General features: G+C 39.1%; 1 protein-coding gene across 1 annotated transcript in view; it reads right to left on the bottom strand.

Annotated features, from left to right (window-relative positions):
• The window catches only part of GABRG3 (gamma-aminobutyric acid type A receptor subunit gamma3), a 308,176-nt gene that overhangs the window by 44,246 nt on the left and 244,299 nt on the right, over window positions 1–19,631 (bottom strand). Inside the window, exon 6 of the mRNA XM_054399109.1 lies at window positions 5,249–5,386. Within this exon, the coding sequence (XP_054255084.1) occupies window positions 5,249–5,386 (138 nt within the window). The remainder of the gene's footprint in view (window positions 1–5,248; window positions 5,387–19,631) is intronic.

Raw genomic sequence — 19,631 nt, 5'->3', positions numbered from 1 at the left:
GAGTTTCCTCATGGATTCCTTCATGACTCTGTTTTGGGCTTTTCCTCCCCCTGCAAGTGTATTTGCAAGGGCTAGGACTCAAAACCCTGCAATTTACAGCAAATACACACAAAGCATTTTTAAGGATGACATTCTCCTCTGTCCTGTTTTACTGCTCACCTTTGTCTTGGTTGATTTCAAGTTATAAAATTTGAGAATTTTCTCCTTACAGGGTTTCCTCCTTTTTTTCACAGCTCAGTGCCAGATGGCTTAGAGTTCCCCCCACTTTAATTAACTTTGCTAGCCTTATTTGACATTATATCAAAAGAAGCACTCTTGCTACAGTATCTGAGTATCTTGCCAGATGGCATTATGGAAATTCTTCAGTACTCCTGAATTAGCTCCATGTGACCGGGCAGTGAAAGCTTACTTAGGGTGGAAGATAAAGGTTCATGCCCACAGCACTGGCACAGTGGTTTCTTCTGTGTAGTCCATGTAATCATCATATGCAACAGATACTTATCTGGTTATGCTTGTATCTTAGCATATATGACTCCAATATCACCTTTAAATCCAAATATTTATACATATATCCTCAGGAAAAAGGTGAGGACCTCTTCCAGATGGAAAACTTTCTTTGTCTGCTAGATTATTGTGAAAGAGGATAGCCTTCTTGCAAGAGCAAAGCACACTGTTGTGGTAATGCTTTAAGCCGCTGCTGGTTCAGGGCAAGAGTTGACAACATTTTTTACCTTGCTTAGATTTCAGAAATACACTTTTTGTGACAGGTGGCTTCCTACTTGCCCATGAACTGCTGAAATTGCCCTAGACTAACATAAATCTTGTTTAGATATCTGTAAAAGGTTTGGAGAGACTGAAAGTACGACATTTAGTAGAACTCTGCTGAGTACTAAATCTACTAGTTTTGTGGTGAAATTGACTACCAAGACAGGACTTCTGCAAATATTGGAAGAATAGCAGTGTGTTCCCATGTGGTCAATGTAACCTCTCTTCATTATACGCAGAGCACTGCTGAAAAGAAGCTAAAAAGGGCATCCCTGAACTCAAGACAGATAGATAATGCCACAGCAGTTCTTGCATTATGGATGAAGAGACAATTTACTGAGAAGTAATGGTGCCATAAAGCAGCAGAAAAGTCTAAGTCAGGAGCAAAAATGGTGCTAGAGTTTTAAATTCGTCTGCTCCCCACAGTACATTTTTCTCATACTTTGCCTAGTCTGCTTTTAAATGCTTTGTGTAACAGCAGATTCCATAATTTCCCTGGAGAGGAAGAGATGATGTTCAGTACCTCTCTTTGTCAGGAAGTTGGTATCCTGCCTGCTTCCTTCCTACTAACGCCATCTCATTATTCTGAATGACTCCCTGCCCACCATTCTGAACACTGCTTTTCCTTTCTGTTCTGAGTCTGTGAAGGGATGGTGGCTGGTGGCTCCTTTACAGGCTTCTACGTAGCTCAGGGGAGCCCCACACAGACTCAGGGGCTAGTCGGTGGGAACTGGTCTCTCTGGGGAGCAGCCCAAAGTGGAAAGGGTCCTATACCCCCATGCCCATAGTGTCCTAGGGGCAACCTCAGCACAGTCTTTAGCTTTAGTGCAAATACGAGACAGATCTTCCACATATAACCTGGCACTTTTTTTTTTGACCTCCTTTAGACATCATGACATGACTGCAAAGGAGTTGAGAGACCTGTAGGCATCAGCTCCATTTTGCTTCATCAGAGAGTGTTCATGCAGTCGGAAACAGTAACCTTGCAAGTTCCTTAATTCTCACGGGTTTTGGGTAGGGACGATTTTTTTTTTTTTCAGTAATTAAACACAGATGCCTCTTTATCCTACTCATTCACATACACTTACACACTCACAGCAGGTAATCACAGAATTACCTCAGATTTTGTCTCTGAGACATATTACACAATCGCAGGTGAGTTGTATTCTGCCCCCCTCCCTCCATTTTGGGAATGCTTACTCTATAGCATGAAGCATACTCCAGGTATTCCTATGTACTTGCTAATTTTCCCAAGTTCTGCCCCCAGGTTTGTTCCTGACAGCAAATGCTGTTGATATTCAGTAAATCTGCCATTTAAAGTGCTTTAAATTATGGTGTAAAAGCAGCCAGAGTATCTATTCTATTCAAACTCAGATCCACCTGCAAACTGAGGTTTTTATTTTTCACATCTCTCATATATTTGTTCACTGAGAGACCCTTCTCCAACATCTTCTTTGCCTCAGTCTTCACTCCTAAGACCTGTCTAACTAATCTGATAGCCTTCTATGAAGTTATGACCAAGTGGGTAGATGAGGGAAGAGCAGTGGATGTCATATATCTTGACTTCAGTAAAGCTTTTGATACTGTCTCCCACAACATCCTCATAGAAAAGCTCAGGAGATGTGGCATTGATGGTTGGTCAGTGAGGTGGATCTCAAACTGGCTTCACAACAGAGTTCAGAGGATCGTCATCAGTGGCACAGAGTCAGCTTGGAGGCCTGTGGCAAGTGGTGTCCCCCAGGGATCAGTACGGGGTCCAGTTTTGTTCAATATCTTTATCAATGACCTGGATGAAGGGATTGAGAGTACCCTCAGCAAGTTCGCTGATGATACAAAACTGGAGGGGTTGGCTGACACCCCATCAGGCTGTGCAGCCATCCGATGTGACCTGGACAGGCTGGAGAGCTGGGTGCAGGCAAACCTCATGAAGTTTAATAAGGACAAGTGCAGGGTCCTACATCTGGGGAGGAATAACACCAGGCACCAGTACAGGTTAGGGGCTGCCCTGCTGGAAAGCAGCTCCACAGAGAAAGACCTCGGAGTGCTGGTGGACAGCAAGTTCTCCATGGAACAACAATGTGCTCTTGTGGCCAAGAGAGCCAATGGGATCCTGGGATGTATCAAGAAAGGTGTGTCCAGCAGGTCTAGGGAAGTTCTTCTACCTCTCTACTCTGCCCTGGTGAGACCACACCTGGAATATGGTGTCCAGTTTTGGGCTCCCCAGTTCAAGAGAGACAGAGAACTGCTGGAGAGAATCCAATGAGGATGATTAGGGGACTTGAGCATCTCCCTTATGAAGAGAGACTGAGATCCCTGGGGCTGTTTAGTCTTGAGAAGAGAAGACTGAGAGGAGATCTGATCAATGTCTATAAATATCTGAGGGGTGGGTGTCAAGTGGAAGGGCCCAGGCTCTTTTCAGTGGTTCAAAGTAATAACACAAGGAATAATGAATTCAAACTTGAACACAGAAGATTTCACCTCAACATGAGGAGAAACTTCTTTACAATGAGGGTTACGGAGCACTGGAACAGGCTGCCCAGGGGAGTCTCCTTCTCTAGAGACTTTCAAAACCCACCTGGATGCGTTCCTGTGCAGACTATCCTAAGTGATCCTGCTCTGGCAGGGAGGTTGGACCTGATGATCTCTGGAGGTCCCTTCCAACCTCTGATATACTGATATACTGTGATAATCTACTGAAATGCACAACTCGTTCATTTTTTTCTGCCTGCTAAGAGCAGATGACAATCTGACTCGTTCGCATTTTACATTGTTTCTTCCAAGTCAGTTGGGCCACAGCCTCCTGATAGGGTTAGGGGAGGTAAAAGGGGCTAATACTTTGAACAAACTCCAATTTACTAACAACTTGCTCCCATTGTGATGCCTTTAGGAAAACAGAAATATCAGGTGATCCCTCCAAAAGGTTCTGCTCAACATTGTTACTTGGTTTCTCATGCATGAACACAGGTGGGCAGAAGAAGCAAGGGCAATAATAGAAAAAAAGCAATAGCAATCATAGAAAAAAAACACATCAGCTCACATATCTTAGTAAAAACTGAACATATATTAAAAAGGAACATAGGAAATATATTTTTCCTTGCTCTGCATTAACCAGGCATTTTCTTGTATAAGACCTCTATAAAAGTGGTTTTGTCCTGTGCAAAGGTAGACTTTAATATATCTGTTTATCAAGATACTGTCAATATATTAATACGACTGACTTGGTAATTGTTTCTACATGTGCAATACAAAATTGTGTTTTGTAACTTGGTAATTCTTTTCGCAAGCAGTTCTTGATACAAACTGAGCCTGGCATCACTCCAGGTGTAAGCAAAGCAGAGAGACCAGAGCTTTCTCTTCCAGTAAGTTCCTTCCTTGCATACTTTAATGACTTGGTATTTTTTACTTTACCATTACCCACCAAATCCTGGTTCAATCTATGAGAAATTTGCATGCTACAAGGAGTTGTATCCATAACAGAGAAGAACTTCTCCATGTGCACTATTTGTGACATTTTATTCTGCTGAACTAACACCCTAAAATACGCACTAAATCTTTAGTAAGGCTTCATCATCAGAATTGATATCCAGTCCTGAGAACATGTTGCTGATGTTAGTGGGTGGGCCATGACTCAACAGCAGTACTTTCACAGATTAATATTTTTTAAAATTCTTATTCACAGTATTTCCAACATACCTTTTCATATATTAAAAAATCAGAATTCAAAAATTCACCCACTATTAAGCAGAAGATTGTGTCTAAAAGGTTCCTTTTGTAGCTGGGAGAAGACTTATCAAATGGTGATCATGGAGCTTTCAGCAGAGCTGTGTATAAAGTTTAGATGTTCTTTGAATTTTATGAGAATTTATCCAGTTCAAATAATATATTATATCTATCTATCTATCTGTCTATTTTTTCCCTATGTCACTGTTTTTATGAGAAACAGAATGGTTTCTGATAAACTAATATAGTTATCATTACATTTTAATTACATTCAATTGGTAAGGTCACTCACAAAGGTATTTATCAACTGAGAAACAAAACCTATCTCTGAAATATTAGGAAAAATACTAAATCTGTGGCTGGATGATTAACTACCATTGAAAGTGTCTAGTTTTACTAACCTTACTCTTGTGCTCAAAATCTTTCTTTAACACTTTTCATGAGAATACATATCTCAGTGCAGGATTGGCTTAATAATTTTAGCTGAGGAATACAAATCATATAGTAACTTTGAGTATATAACAAAGAATTGTGTCAAGTTAGCATTTATTTCTCAGTTTGTGAATTTACTGAATGAGTAGAGAAGAAGTAATCAAAAATATAGACAAATTCAACAGTTTTGAAGTCTTAACTTTACAGGTTTTAATATGAACACTGTTGCATGTTGAAATCAAACTGCACTTCAATGAAAGCAAGCTTGGAACAAATATTTCAAAATACTATTTTTTTTTAAAACAAGCACTACCATTTGTACCATTCTTACCTGCAGAGGTTTTCACAATTTCTGAAGTATTTCTGAGACCCATAAAGTCAAACTGATATAGTCTCCAAGATTTCTGATCAGCAGCCTCCACTGAGTTTTTCCTCCATCTGTAAATCATTTCCTCTTTAGGGTAGCCATCTAGAAATTAATATATATATATATATATGTATGTGTAAATAGATTGCATTTCATAAAATAAGGTACTGAAAAACAGTATCTGTTCACTGATTTATAACTATTTGGGAATACCTACATCTCTGATCTGATGAGTTCTGATCTCAGTGAGTTTGGTGGTATAATCCAGCTAAAGAATTGTGTGGCACACAGTGTTCTGTTCTACATATGCTCTAAAGAATCTGTGCAAACCAATAGAATGTAAGAAAAGGGGGAGTGTCAGTGTAAGATGTAAACAACTGAAAAGGATAGATCATTTTAAAAGTGACAGTAACATGGTGTGGGTTACTGTACTTCAGAAATGAAGTACTTCAATACATGGCAAACCAGGAAAATTTTAATTAGTACAGGTTTTTTAAAGTGATTATGCATTCATTACTTTCAAAGGCTGAAGTGTGTATTCGACTATCACCTGATCTCTACAGCTGAAAAAGCTTCTGAAAGTCTTCCTTTACCAATTTAGCACTCAGTTATCATAATTAATACTCATGCCAAAAGAGAATGGCATTTTCCAATAAAAGTCCAACACCAAATCTTCAACCAGCACAAACCATAATAATAGACCATTTAGAAAGCAACAACATGCCTATGCTAGTTAAATATAGATTGTTCTCTAAAGTATAATACAATAAATTCCTACTCATCTAATAATTAATATAGCAGATGTAGATTACAAGGAAAATTAAAAGCCCAACAACAACAATAGTCAGTTAATATAACTGCCTCATTAGTGAATTTCTTTTCTTATTCATCTAATAATTAACATAGCAGATGTAGATTACAAGGAAAATTAAAAGCCCAACAGCAACAATAGTCAGTTAATATAACTGCCTCATTACTGATTTTTTTTTCCACCGTTGGATACTGATAATATTTTTATACTTCCAGTACAAAACAACTTCTCTGGTCACAGTGCTATTTCCTTGATGTTTTCCTTTTATGAGTCTCTTCTTCAACTTACTTAAGGTTCCACTCTGCTGGGGCACTGCTCTAAGGTATGCATGGCCTCATTCATCCCTCTCACTCTGTGTTAAGCATGAAAAGTATCCACAAGTCCCTCAGTTCTAATCTGTAGGAAATGATTATGTGTTAATTCAAAATGTCATATTTGTCTGTTTTCCATCAATGTAAATAAATAAATAAATGACTCGACTGAGTAACAAACACAAGTCCTGCCATTCTCTTTGAGAACTCTTGCTGCCAAGCAGACTTCACTGCCAGTTCTGCTGTGGTGGTCTGAAGGACTGATCTGAAGGTTAATTTTATTGGCTGGCAGACTATGTCAGAGGATGCAGTTTCAGTGAAAGGAGTCAAATTTTGCAGGACCTCCAAGCCCCTAGCCCTGCACCTTTGAAATATTCTCAAATCTGCCTTCTATTTAACAAAGCTCTCTAATCACATTTCTGACTGAATGATGTCTCCATCTAACAGAAAGCCCTGCATTTTACCTCAGGAGCCTTCTCAAATTGGCTTCATCCTTGGAGACTGATATCTTTTCCCCACAGTTCAGGAGTGAAGAAGCATCAGATGGCCTCCTTGATCAGCTGTGGCTGATCATCCAAAGTGGTGGTGGCAGAACCATCACTTCCCCACAAAGCAGGATCAGGAACACAATGGGAGCTGCCATGCAGTCTGAGTTCTAATCCTACCTCCTGATTTGCCTCCTGATGTAGAGGGAAACCCTTGCCCTGTTACACCAACTCCCACTGCAGAACCTATGGCCCCAAGTGCCCATTTATAGATTTTGTAACAAACAGTAGATGGTGCCCCTTTTCTCAGGTAAACTTCACCATAACTGTTGCAAGTAAAAAAACAAAACCAAAAACCAACAAAAAAAAAACCCACAAACAAACAAACAAAAAAACAACAAACAACCAAACCAAACCAAATCAAATATCCAGGAAGTAATAAAGATATTTTTGTAAAATATATGATTTTTACATTGGTTCAAAATGAACTTTTAAAATTTATTTCAAAAATTCACCAAACAAACCAAACAAACTAACTTTGTGTCAATTAGTCTTGAATTCCATTTCTTTCTGATTTTTTTTGCCTTCTTTTCATCTCATGGTCACCTCACCAAAAATACTTTACACTGTCAGTAAGCCTGGAAGCTTGCTCTCATGTTATCCAAAGCATCGCTGTTTATCTTGGCATGACCAGCATGTAGTCAGGAACAAGTTCATGAGACTCTCATTCTTCAGAAGTTTTCCTATATTTTTGACTAAGAAGAGACATATTCAATTTCAGAATAAATACCTTCAGTATTATGCATCTTCATTAAATAGTAAGAAGCTAACTTCAGAAGACCATCGTGACCTTTCAATAGTAGTCCCTTTAATCCAGAGTCACTGACATCTACTCTTATAATGGCTGGGTTACTTTAGATCAAAGGAGATAAGCACTAGTGATTCAGTGGGAATTGTTTCAATCAGTAAAACAAAATGCTGTAGTATTCTACTCCAGTGCCAGGTGACTTCACTTTTTAATTCATTTAAAAGATATAGTGATTCTTATGGAACAATGACATGTTTACTTGGACAGTATGTCACTCAGAGGATTCATTTAACTTTGAGAGTAGACTATCCATGATGGTTCTTCACTCAGCGATATCCAATACTTCTTGTATACAGCCTAATTGCTTCTAGCCCTCTAAATGCTTCATTTTTAAAAATACCATGACTGGAGACTTCAGTACTTCCACAAAAAATGCAACTTCTGCTGTTCAACCCACAACACAACTAAGAAGGAAATGTCTTTTTTTTCTTTCATTTCCCAAGCATGACAAGCAGACATATTACCTTAAATTCTTGTCCTTGCAGCTTCCAACCATCCACACTGAACAAATTAATAACAAGTGCATTATCTAAGGTTGCTTTAGGTTATATAAGAATATCCATACTGCAGCAGGGCAAGGTTCCAGAAGGCCCTAGAAGGTTTCCATCAGATGCTGGTAATAGCAAGAAGGATGCTATTGGAATAAGACAACCATGACAACCAAATGTGTGTTCTGTGTTACAGCCATTCAAGTACTGGCACCCTGCAACTCAGGACTTTCTCAACCAAAGTCTGTGCCACCATCTTCATTTTCCCTCATACAAATTTATTTGGTCGCCTTTAAATTCTCCTGGGTTTTGGCCTGGTCATCATTTTGTAGATTGTGCTGTAGCTATTCACATCTTCTGTAAGTTTTAGACTTATACACTACCATGTCAAAGACTTTCAGAGAGCACCTTGACCATTTGACTTTTTGTGTCATGAGTACTTTTGCTGCTTTATTCATATGCTTAAACACATACATTTTCAAAGTGTACCCCAATGATGCAAGCATGGATAAACAATAAATGCATTTTTTGCCATTTTGGAGATGAACCTATTATAACAGAAAGCCAAACTGTCAACAACAAGCTGTGAGTCTGTGGATTTAGTTTTATTTTGCTTTTATGGTAGTAATTGAATTCATGTTATACACCTTCTCACATCACCACCATATAACCAACAGGTTAAAAATTTTTAAACTTCACTATTCATGTTCATATTGCTTCACCTTCTAGTAAGAGAGTGATTTGTGCAGAAGCCTCCCCCAAACTGCTGGAAAAATGATCAAGGTCAGAAACATCTCCAGGCTGCATGAGAATCATATGCAGCCACAAGATGGCTGCTAGAAGTGGAGTCAAGTGGCCCTGGAGCAGGTCTGCTACAGGAGTCAACAGCAATAGAAAATCATCAACGCCATATAGCATCTAATCTTGATTTCCAACAATGCACAGACATCTGAGTATCTCAGATCAATGCTTGATTTCTTTGTTTCACCTAATTTTCTGTGATAATTGGTCTATTTTAGGAAGGGAGGAAGATAGCAGGAAGGGAGTCACGTCAAAAAGAACAGAGACCACTTAAAGAAATAGCTTCTGTCTAAATAACTTTCCTTAGAAATGTATCCAAGAAAGACAAATCTCTTCAGACATCTTTTTTCCCTTTTGTGAAATCAGTTTATTTTAATGCTGTTTCCACACACTTTGTGTACACATGTAAAGCTGGCAGATAGAGCCTGTAGCAGAAGGAAAAATGCAACAAGGAAACTCATGTCTCCTTCCTCAACTTGGAAAAATTTTATGCTCAGGGTATGCAATGAGTTAATGAAAGAAGCAACAGAGCTGAAAATATGAGGGAAGCAGGCAAGGATCAGCTAAGTTTCCACTGGGAGATGGTGCTTGTGACACAACCTGGGAAGATTCTGCTTTCACAGGAATGTTAGTTATACACTCAAAATCAGGAGAAAACATGATCTTCATGAAAGACAAGCTGTTGCTATCAGTTAGTGGTCAGTTTACACCATTAGCACAGAAGGAGTTCGTGATTCAGTTGCTGCCAGTGAAGGTGGTCTATAGAGGGAGGATGCTGTGATGCAATTAAAGGCTGACAATAAGCAGCCCTTTACAGTTTCCAAGCACACTATACTTCCTTGAACATTGCCTAGCAAACTCTTCCTCAGGCTAATCAAGAGACTTCTGTCAACACAGCCTCAGTCAGAAGAGGATAATTAAGCCTGGAAATGCACCTTTCCTGGTATGTGTTGTGGATGACAAAACATATGCTTCCACAGAAGCTGCCTGTACTCTTTTTCTTATTAGCAGTCTTTATAAATGCTTGTTTGTTAGCAAACAAACCACATTTTCATTACAAGTGTCTCAATATTTTAGAGGAAAAGATTTCTCATTAATCTGTTCCTGTATCTGTCTGGTGTTTGTTCTCAGAAAGTGTGTGCGCTTTTAACTAAAAGAATCCTGGAAGATCTCCTAGTTAAAACATTATTACTTTAGATTTCATGATTGTATGTTCTTAATCACAGCTGGAATGGTAGAAAGAACAATATTTCAGTGCAACTGGTTTAAAATAAGATTAAGATTAAGCTATATAGAAAATCAATTATAACTTTTCAGGGCAAACATATCAGGGTACTCTGAAGCAGAAGCAGGGAAAGATAAGAGAGACATTTAACTGTTTACTTAAGGCTTAATTGTTTACTTAAGAAAACAATACTCACATGTGCATTTGAATGTATATTGAGTTCTCTCTGTCAACAAATTTAGGCAACTAGCTTTTTTTCACACTTACTAATGTAATAAAATAAAATAATAAAATGGCATTTTAAAAGGCAGCTGTAATAAAATCAGATAAATGTGAATGCTATAAAAACAGCTTTAAAACCTGAAGTGATTTATTTCAGCAGTTACAGATAATTGCACTTAGGTGATAACTACAGGAATTATAAATGTTTTTATTTGCCCTAATTGCTTGCATTGGTAATTGACATGTTAATTAACACCATATTAGATCATGGAAAAAAATCAACCAACATAACACTGCCCTGAAGTTAAAGGACACATCTCCCGTTGAAGACAACAGAGGTTTTCTACCTAAAAATGTGCTTTAATATGAATGATATTTCACTTTGGCTAAGAACTAGAGGATCCAGTCATCATCATCAACAGTAATGCTTAATTAGCCTTTTAGCTGGGACTGATTCCGTTTTGTGAGAGAAGTGCTAGAATGCCAATAGAACTTACTGATACATTATATGGTAGCTTAGCTTTTGGGAGGAACTTGCAACATCAATGCATCTTTCAGAGCTTCAAAGCAGAAAGGAGGAAAAGAGAAGTGTTACTGACAGAGAAATAAATCCCCAAAGAAGGATTTTCTGTTAATAAGCTCTTGTAGGAAGTAGTAACTTCCCTCATTTGTTTTCTACTCAAACTCTAATCTTAGCTGGAGGGAAATAGAAGAAGGTGAAAATAAGAAGGGAAGGAAGGCAGAGAAGAACGAATGGAATTGGACTGAAATGACAGAAGACAGATTTCCCTTGAAGATGTTTTAAGATGTGGCTTTTCAATGTACTAACTTTCTGAGTTTTCTTTCACAATCTAGCAGATGTTTCTCATATAGGGATGCTATGATTTTTGTCACACACAGTCCTAATAGAGAGAAATCACTATTCTGATTATCAGATTCTGCAGAATAGATGGAATAGCTTAAAATTATATTAAGAAACTAAGGAAATTTTGCTGTGTCATACCATTGTACTCTGTTTTTATGCTCACCAAACAATTTCCCTTTTGAAACACTTGCAATTATAGTTTTATATTGTTTTTCAATTGCCTTCTCCTCTTCTGAAAACAAACCAACCAACCAACCACCACCAAAAAAAAACCCTGCAGTCTTATCTTACAACCTGCCTCGGTATTTTGCTATGCGTTCTTATTTACGCACTTATTTTTACTTCTTGTTACCAATTCTATCTGCAAGGCAATTTTCAGAAGCCTCATCTGCAGCAAACTGCTTTTTCTTATTTGTTTGCATTGCTTTGGCCTGCAGATGATCTCACAAATTATTCCGCTGGCAATTAGAACACCTGATAAATGTTCAGATTCCTCTGATTTAGCTATAATGTATCCCCATTCCTAACATCATTAATGGTTAATAGGTTCATCTCACTCCTAGTTTACTGGATATAAATTGTGTCTTTTCTAAAGAGAGCTCTGTCCTGGGTTGACACAGCCAGCTCTCATGAGCCCCCTCCCCCCCATACAGACTTGAGGGGAAATAACACTAAAAAAAACCCTCTGTGTGGAGATAAGCAGTTTTACTGGAAATGGTCCAAAGCCTGGTTACCTTAGTTTAATTGCAGAAAGGCACAGCAAAATGCAGAAGCAGCAGCAGAAGCCAGCTACCTCCCCCCACCCCCTGACATGCAGCCCACCCAGCAGAAAAGACACTCCAAACCCAGAAACCAAAAGCAGCAACTGGAACAGGAAGCCTTTTATGTTACAATTTGAACTTCAAGCCCCATAACAATTTGTTCCATCCAGCACTTTCATTTGGAAGCTGCCATGATGGCAGCATGTTCAATACCAGCAGATTCAACTCAACCCATGACAAGCTCTTACACAGATCAGTGTACTGAGGACATCAGTGCAAACCTCACCTATGATGCTGGAATTGAAAAAGTTCTTAGAGAAGAAGTGGCATTGCTATTTATTTAGCACTAGATAAGGCACCCTTGTGGGACGGCTCCCAAAAGCGCAAGGAGCGCAGAGGCAAAATTACACCTACCTAATACAATTATTTCTCCTATCTACTAAATATTCATCAAAGTGTTTGGACACATGCCGCCACACAGATAGTCTGGGATGCTTCAAAACCCCCTCTCCCAAGGCCACTCTCACACCCATAAGACCATAACTGTCTTTCTTATCTATGTTTAAATTACTAACCAAAGAAAAAGCTCAAAAACATCACAGTGCAGGAAAGCAATATATTCTACAGCTTGTGAGAATCTTTCTAGATTTTTCAGAACAGGTAGTGGGCTCATGGGAAACTGGGAGCTGGGACTGTTTAGCCTGGAGAAGAGGAGGCTCAGGGGTGACCTCATTGCTGTCTAAAACTACCTGAAGGGAGGTTCTAGCCTGGAGGGTGTTGGTCTCTTCTCCTAGGCAACCAGCAGCAGAATGAGGGGGGACAGTCTCAAGTTGTGCCAGGGGAGGTATAGGCTGGATATTAGGAGGAAGTTCTTCACAGAGAGAGTGATTGCCCATTGGAATGGGCTGCCCAGGGAGGTGGTGGAGTCACCATCGTTGGAGATATTCAAAAAAAGACTGGATGAAGCACTTGATGCCATGGTGTAGTTGATTGGATAGGGCTGGGTGATAGGTTGGACTGGATGATCTTGGAGGTCTCTTCCAACCTGGTTGATTCTATGATTCTACGATTCTATGAAAACCTTGTTTCTGAAATGCAAGACTGAAGCCTTCTGAAATGTGAGGTTGAGGAATGTAAGCTCAGAGTAATAAGGCCTGATTGTTTTAAGGTGACGCCTAGCCATATGCAATTTTTCCCATGCTTTTTATGGAACAAAGACTTCACTCAAACCTTCTGTTCTATTATGTATGGAATGATGTAAAGAATTTACTCTTGATTTTCTGCAGTACCAATGCCTTGTAGAGAAAAAATGGAAGTCCAGAAATCAGTTTTCCTAGCTCAAGTTCTCTTGGTAATATAGGCTGAGTCTCACACACTTCTACTGACTGTGAGACTGCAGATGATGATTCTAAGTAAGATAAAATTTTCAGGAATGTCTGGCAAAAAGATGGCCTTTCAGAGCCTACTGGCCTTCTGTATTGCTGTTTTGGCATGCCCTAGATCTTTTATACTACAGTCAGCCCTGCTTAGAAATGGGAAGCTTCACAAGAGAATGTTGTGGTTTGTGGAAGAGTTAGGGTGAGATTCAATCATCTCATCTCTTCTCCTTTCTTTTACACGTGTAATGGTTTGAGCCAAAAATCATGTATTTACCCTGCACCATTATGAGCAATGCTTGCTGCATTACAGAAGTGGGTGTTGCTGGGATTTATGGAGATCAAGGGATGTTATGTAGTTTCTAAAATTCTTTGTCCCAGGGTGTGGGGCTGGGCTCTTTCTTTCCAGTTTCAATTTTCATGTGGGTAGCATGGGGCAGGTTCCTGTATGGATTTCGGTTGAGTATTTTTTTCCCTCTCTTTCTTTTGGTGTAATCTGACATCCCTGCAACATAGTAAATAATTTGTGTACCTCAACTAAAACTGTCTGTTTTTCTTTCTGTTACCCCCCATAAGTGGGAGAGAGAGAGAGGAGAGGGGAGGGGAAGGAGAGCAAACAGGTTAACCTGTTCACCGTGCGTTAACCTGTTACAACATAGACTTCATGTGGCCTATAATAATGACAGAATGGTGCTGAGAATTCAACAGTTACGCTTTTGAGAGATTGGCCTCATTATTGTACTGCTAAATATGTACACTGAGTTCTGTGACAGAAAACAAACAGCTCAAATGAATATTTAATCAGCTAAAACTTTGTGTTCGTCTGACTGCATGAGCTGAAGTGAGAAAAGCAAAATCAGTTCACTTTACACTTTGTAACTGACTGTCGAAGAATATTACGCTGCATGCAAGATTTTCTCATATCTATTTAAAAATTAATTTTGTCCTGAATCTTCTGAGGGCAAATTTTGAGGTGCTTCCCAGGATTTTTGCTGAAATTTGCAAAGCCTAGATGGCTGAATACTTAAGTAGTATTTCAGGCAGGTTTAGGTGATGGCAAACACAACTTTCAGTATAGAAGCTTATTCTTAATTCAGCCTTATGATAGAGTGGAAGTCAACAACATTACAGTAGAGCAGAGTCTTTAGATAAACCAGAGCAAGTGAAAGCTCCTGGCATTAGAATTTAAAACTAGACCTAGCAAACATTGTTTGGATAGTTTAAGAAAACAAAAAAAAGCTATAAAACAGACAAAGCAGAACAAAAACTTCTCATTTTCTTAAAGGAATATCTGTCAAATCTGCAATTCTTTGATCTGCTGACATTCTGTACAGCCAGGATGCAGCCTTCCTCTTCCAGCAGGAGTGGAATAGTATTCTCTACTGAATTTTACAAATACATAAACTATTTTTTTCCCCTACTGACTGTATAGGGTACCTCAAATTTAGGGGAAGAATAGCTGTGTAAACTAAATTCCATTAAAGATCATTAACATAAATGTAGGAACTAAATTAAAGGCTCAGTATCAAGTTCAACTGTATTGAACACAGCAAGATAAAATAATCTTGCCTTTATTGGTTTAATGACAATAATTAACTGTACCTTCAAGGTATGACTTCCTTGAGACTATCCTGACAACAAAGATAAGATTTTTTGCATCATCCATTTCTTTGTTAAGAAAAAGTACTGAGAAAATGTGTTTTGGTTCATCTGGCAACATATAATGAGCAAGCAGAGATTCTAATTGAAACTCAGAGCTCTAGTAAAGCCAACATCATGGACATAGATAGCCCAGGAAATTAAAGAAAACGCATCTGTATATTTTTTTACTCCATGCAAGTGGGGAAGAAATGGAAAGAACATCATTTACTTACAGCTTTCTTCCTTTCATTGATAACCAATCCACGTTTTTTATTTCAACACGTGATGAAGATATTTTTAACATTGAAAAACTTTATGTTTCTTGCGCAGTTATGACAGTATTTAAAGATTATGCTAACATGCTTAATCCTTATCATCAAACTGCTGCTTAATAATTAGCATAACATACAATATTTAGTATGTACATGTTGAGTGCAACTCAAAGAGGCCTATCTATTAGCAGTAAACAATACAATATTATGATTAGAAGTATACAACTACCAACATGTAACTGTAAAAAAGATATTTGTTATAAAAAGTTTATTAAAAAGAACTGGCAAGGAGTAGCCTGAATCTCTGTGGACATGGAAGAAGACTTTGCACTCTCATAAGAAAGTTATATTGTTGTTGTTATTATTATTATTATCATCATCATCAACTATAACAACAACAAGAACATCAATAATAATAATAAAGTAAGCATAAAATACACCATGAAGGCAGCTGTCACATGAAACAGTAATAGCATCCACCGAGGTATTAGCATCCAACTACTCAGGCTGGAAATATGCTACAACCTCTCCACATCGTTCCATATACAGAAAAAAATGTTATAATTATATATTCACCTTATGTAGTCCATAGGGTTTGTGACTAGACTGAACTGTACATTTTCAAACCCATGAAAGTGAAAATTTAAGTATCAAGAATTCTTTTTCTGATTGCCTTGAAACTCATTTCAGTCCTCATAGGAGCTACACAGCAAAGCCACCAGAAATATGTTTAGCTTGCTAGGACTTCTCTGTACCTTATTGACATAGCAGTCCAGACTAGACAACCAAAGAAAAATATTAACATACTTTTTTCTTTTTTTTACAAAAAGAACATTTCCTGAAAGACTCATGGCTAAGATGTAATCTCCCTGTCCTTAGTAAGAGCTCATTAGAAATTACCTAATGAAATGAAGTTTCAGATGAACAGGACACTTTGTTGAGTCTGACATATTTATAGTCACACTCAAATTAGTGAAAGCACTGCACTATCTTCATTTAAACATCAGCAACAGTGTTATGATTTTAATTTTGCATTCACTAAATTTGTCCGCCTTCTTCTCTAGAAGCATTTATCAATACCTTTATCATTTACTTTCCAAGCTTCTCCAGTCAATGCCTTTCTTCTCCCCAGACTCTATGATTTATGTCTCATTTGCTCCCAGGATACTGCTGATGGAAATGACCTGATGCTTCTGTGTAGCACACCAGTTTCAGTATTCTTCATAACTTTTGAGATATACGTATTGATCACAGCAGCACCCCTGTGATGTGTCTTTGTATCTCTACGCCTTAATCTCTTGTCCAGGTATGTGAAGCAAATGAAACTCTTATCTTGGTTAGCTTTACTTTAGCTCAGATAAAACATTCCTCTTGCATTTAAGTTTTCCTTTTAGTATGGTATTCCTCAGCTCTTAGGTTAGTTAGCTGAGAAGTATTAAAATCAAGTTCTTTAGTACCTTGCTTTGGAGCAAGTTACTATCCAAAATAAGTCTACGTACCAACCTTATGTGGTTTTGAGCTGCTTCATTTTCCACTAAAGCTTTAAAGCAGCAGTACTGTGCATAAGTGCATAACACAACTGCCTCCAATAGCTCTGAATCTTCCTATGGCTACTGCTGCCCTGAGTCCTTCCAGGGCATCAGGCAATTGCCACCAATCAAAAACACCCAAATGACATGGCTGCAATGACGTCTACAACTACCTGAGGGGAGGTTGTAGGCAGGTGGGGGTTGGTCTCTTCTCCCAGGCAACCAGCAGCAGAACAAGAGGACACAGTCTCAAGTTGTGCCAGGGGAGGTATAGGCTGGATATTAGGAGGAAATTCTTCACAGAGAGAGTGATTGCCCATTGGAATGGGCTGCCCAGGGAGGTGGTGGAGTTGCCATTGCTGGAGACATTGAAGAGGAGACTGGATGAGGCACTTAGTGCCATGGTCTAGTTGATTGGATAGGGCTGGGTGGTAGGTTGGACTGGATGATCTTGGAGGTCTCTTCCAACCTGGTTGATTCTACAATTCTATGATTCCATGTTCCAAGCTGCAGCCCTGGGAGCCTGGCAGCCATGTCCAGAGACCGTGTGCTTTCTGCCCCTTGGCTAATTCATAGTCCTAAGGGCCAGCAATGTGCTCTTGTGGCCAAGAAGGCCAATACCATTCTGGGGTGCACTAGAAGGGGTGTGGTTAGTAGGTTGAGAGAGATTCTCCTCCCCCTCTACTCTGCCCTGGTGAGGCTGCATCTGAAATACTGTGTCCAGTTCTGGGCCCCTCAGTTCAAGAAGGACAGGGAACTGCTTGAGGGAATCCAGTGCAGAGCCACAAAGATGGTTAAGGGAGTGGAATATCTCCCTTATGAGGAAAGGCTGAGAGAGCTGAGTCTCTTTAGTTTGGAGAGGAGACTGAGGGGTGACCTTATTCATGTTTACAAATATGTAAAGGGTGAGTGCCAAGAGGATGGAGCCAGGCTCTGCTCAGTGATGCCCAATGACAGGACAAGGGGCAATGGGTGGAAGTTGTGGCACAGGAAGTTCCATGGAAACAGGAGGAAAACTTTTTTCACTGTGAGGATGACAGAACACTGGAACAGGCTGCCCAGGAGGGTTGTGGAGTCTCCCTCTCCAGAGATATTCAAGACCAACCTGGATGTATTCCTGTGTGGTCTGGTATAGGTGATCCTGCTCTGACATGGGGGTTGGATCTTTTGAGGTCCCTTCCAACCCCTAACATTCTGTGATTCTGTGTGATTCTAACATCTTTCCTGCAGCAGAGGAAATGGCAATGATGCAATTCACAAAACGGTTGCCAGGTTCTGTCAGAACCATTTGTTCTTTCAAAATGTATGCCTTTGTGTTTGAAAGAAACTATTATCTGTGCATCCTAGCTCATGGAAAATGCTTTTTAAAAATGGATGTTTGCATGTTTATGTTTAGGGGGTGGGGGGATCATTATAAACCAGTGAGACCATGCAAGACCCTTTCTGTGAAAATTTATTTCTTGGAATTCTTGAAAGAAGGGAAATTTCATTTTTTCCTCAAGTTCTCCAGTGTTCTGCATTCTTGTTACTCCTCATATCCCAGCATAAGTTTGAACACTGTTCTGCTGAAAAGTGCATAGCTGCTATTTCATGGCTATTCTAGCCCCTGTATAAATCATACTGACAACTATTTATAGAAAAAAAGAAAAAAAATCCCAGTCAGGAAATCAAAACTTCAACAGAACTTTTGGTTCATGTGTCTTTGGGCCAAGTTTCAGTAATTACATATTTTTTATCTTTGCTTAGGAAATGAAACTTCTGTAATTATTTTCCTTGTTTATGTTTACATGCATGCTGTCTGTCCTTGTTTCAGTAACTTTTGCTCCTACTCACCAATTTTATTGAAATCTGACAGAAGAAAGTAAGTCTTGGATATTATATATTCTGTAAAAGGAATCTCCCAAACAAAGGAGACATTTCTTAATAATGCCCTCCAAGAAGGAAAGGGGTGCAGCCTTATTATGGATTACAGAAAGGCCATTCATCCTCAAGTTGTATGCCCTTGGGATATCTGCCTTCATTAGTTTCATTGCTCCTGCAATGAAAAATGCTTCTCATGCTGAGAACACTTCACTACTCTGAAGGGGTGAGAGGACTGGCCCCCCAAAAAAAGGGGAGAGTAGGAAAGTACCTTCCAGATGTGGGCTCATCCAGTACTAAAGTCACGTGCCTTACAGAGCTCAAAGTCTCACCTTTGAGTCTCAGCAGGTTTCCTGATGTTGTCTGTAGTATATAATCTCCTTTGCGTTGCCTTCATCACACATTTCTCCAGCAGCACTACTCATTTCAGCATTCCTCCCAAAAGATCTTTCCCTATTACCCCCCAGTGATTTGGCAGATGATAAATTTTAACTGGGCCTTAAACTGCTCAAATGGCTTTGCCCAAGGATACTGACAAGTAGGGAATCTCATCCTTCAGCCTTCCAGCATGTGGAAATCTGTTGTCACAGAAGTTTCCTGGACACTGCTTTTTGCTTCTCAGCAACATTAAGTTTTTCAGCTGCTATATCTGACTTTGCCATGGTAAGCTATTTTTCATGACAATTGCATTCATTTGAAGATGATTCAAAATATGATATGCCCCAACCAGATCACAGCTGGCACCAAGTCTTCTCCAGTCACATTCCCTTAACCCTTTTGGGCTTCTACCATCACCTTAAATTTTAGTCCTGGATTTTATTTCCATCCTGTA

Source organism: Indicator indicator, chromosome 1 (genome assembly GCF_027791375.1).
Source record: "Indicator indicator isolate 239-I01 chromosome 1, UM_Iind_1.1, whole genome shotgun sequence".
NCBI lineage: Eukaryota > Metazoa > Chordata > Aves > Piciformes > Indicatoridae > Indicator > Indicator indicator.
The sequence above is the reverse complement of the archived record's forward strand: the minus strand, read 5'-3'. Positions and strand labels throughout refer to the sequence as shown.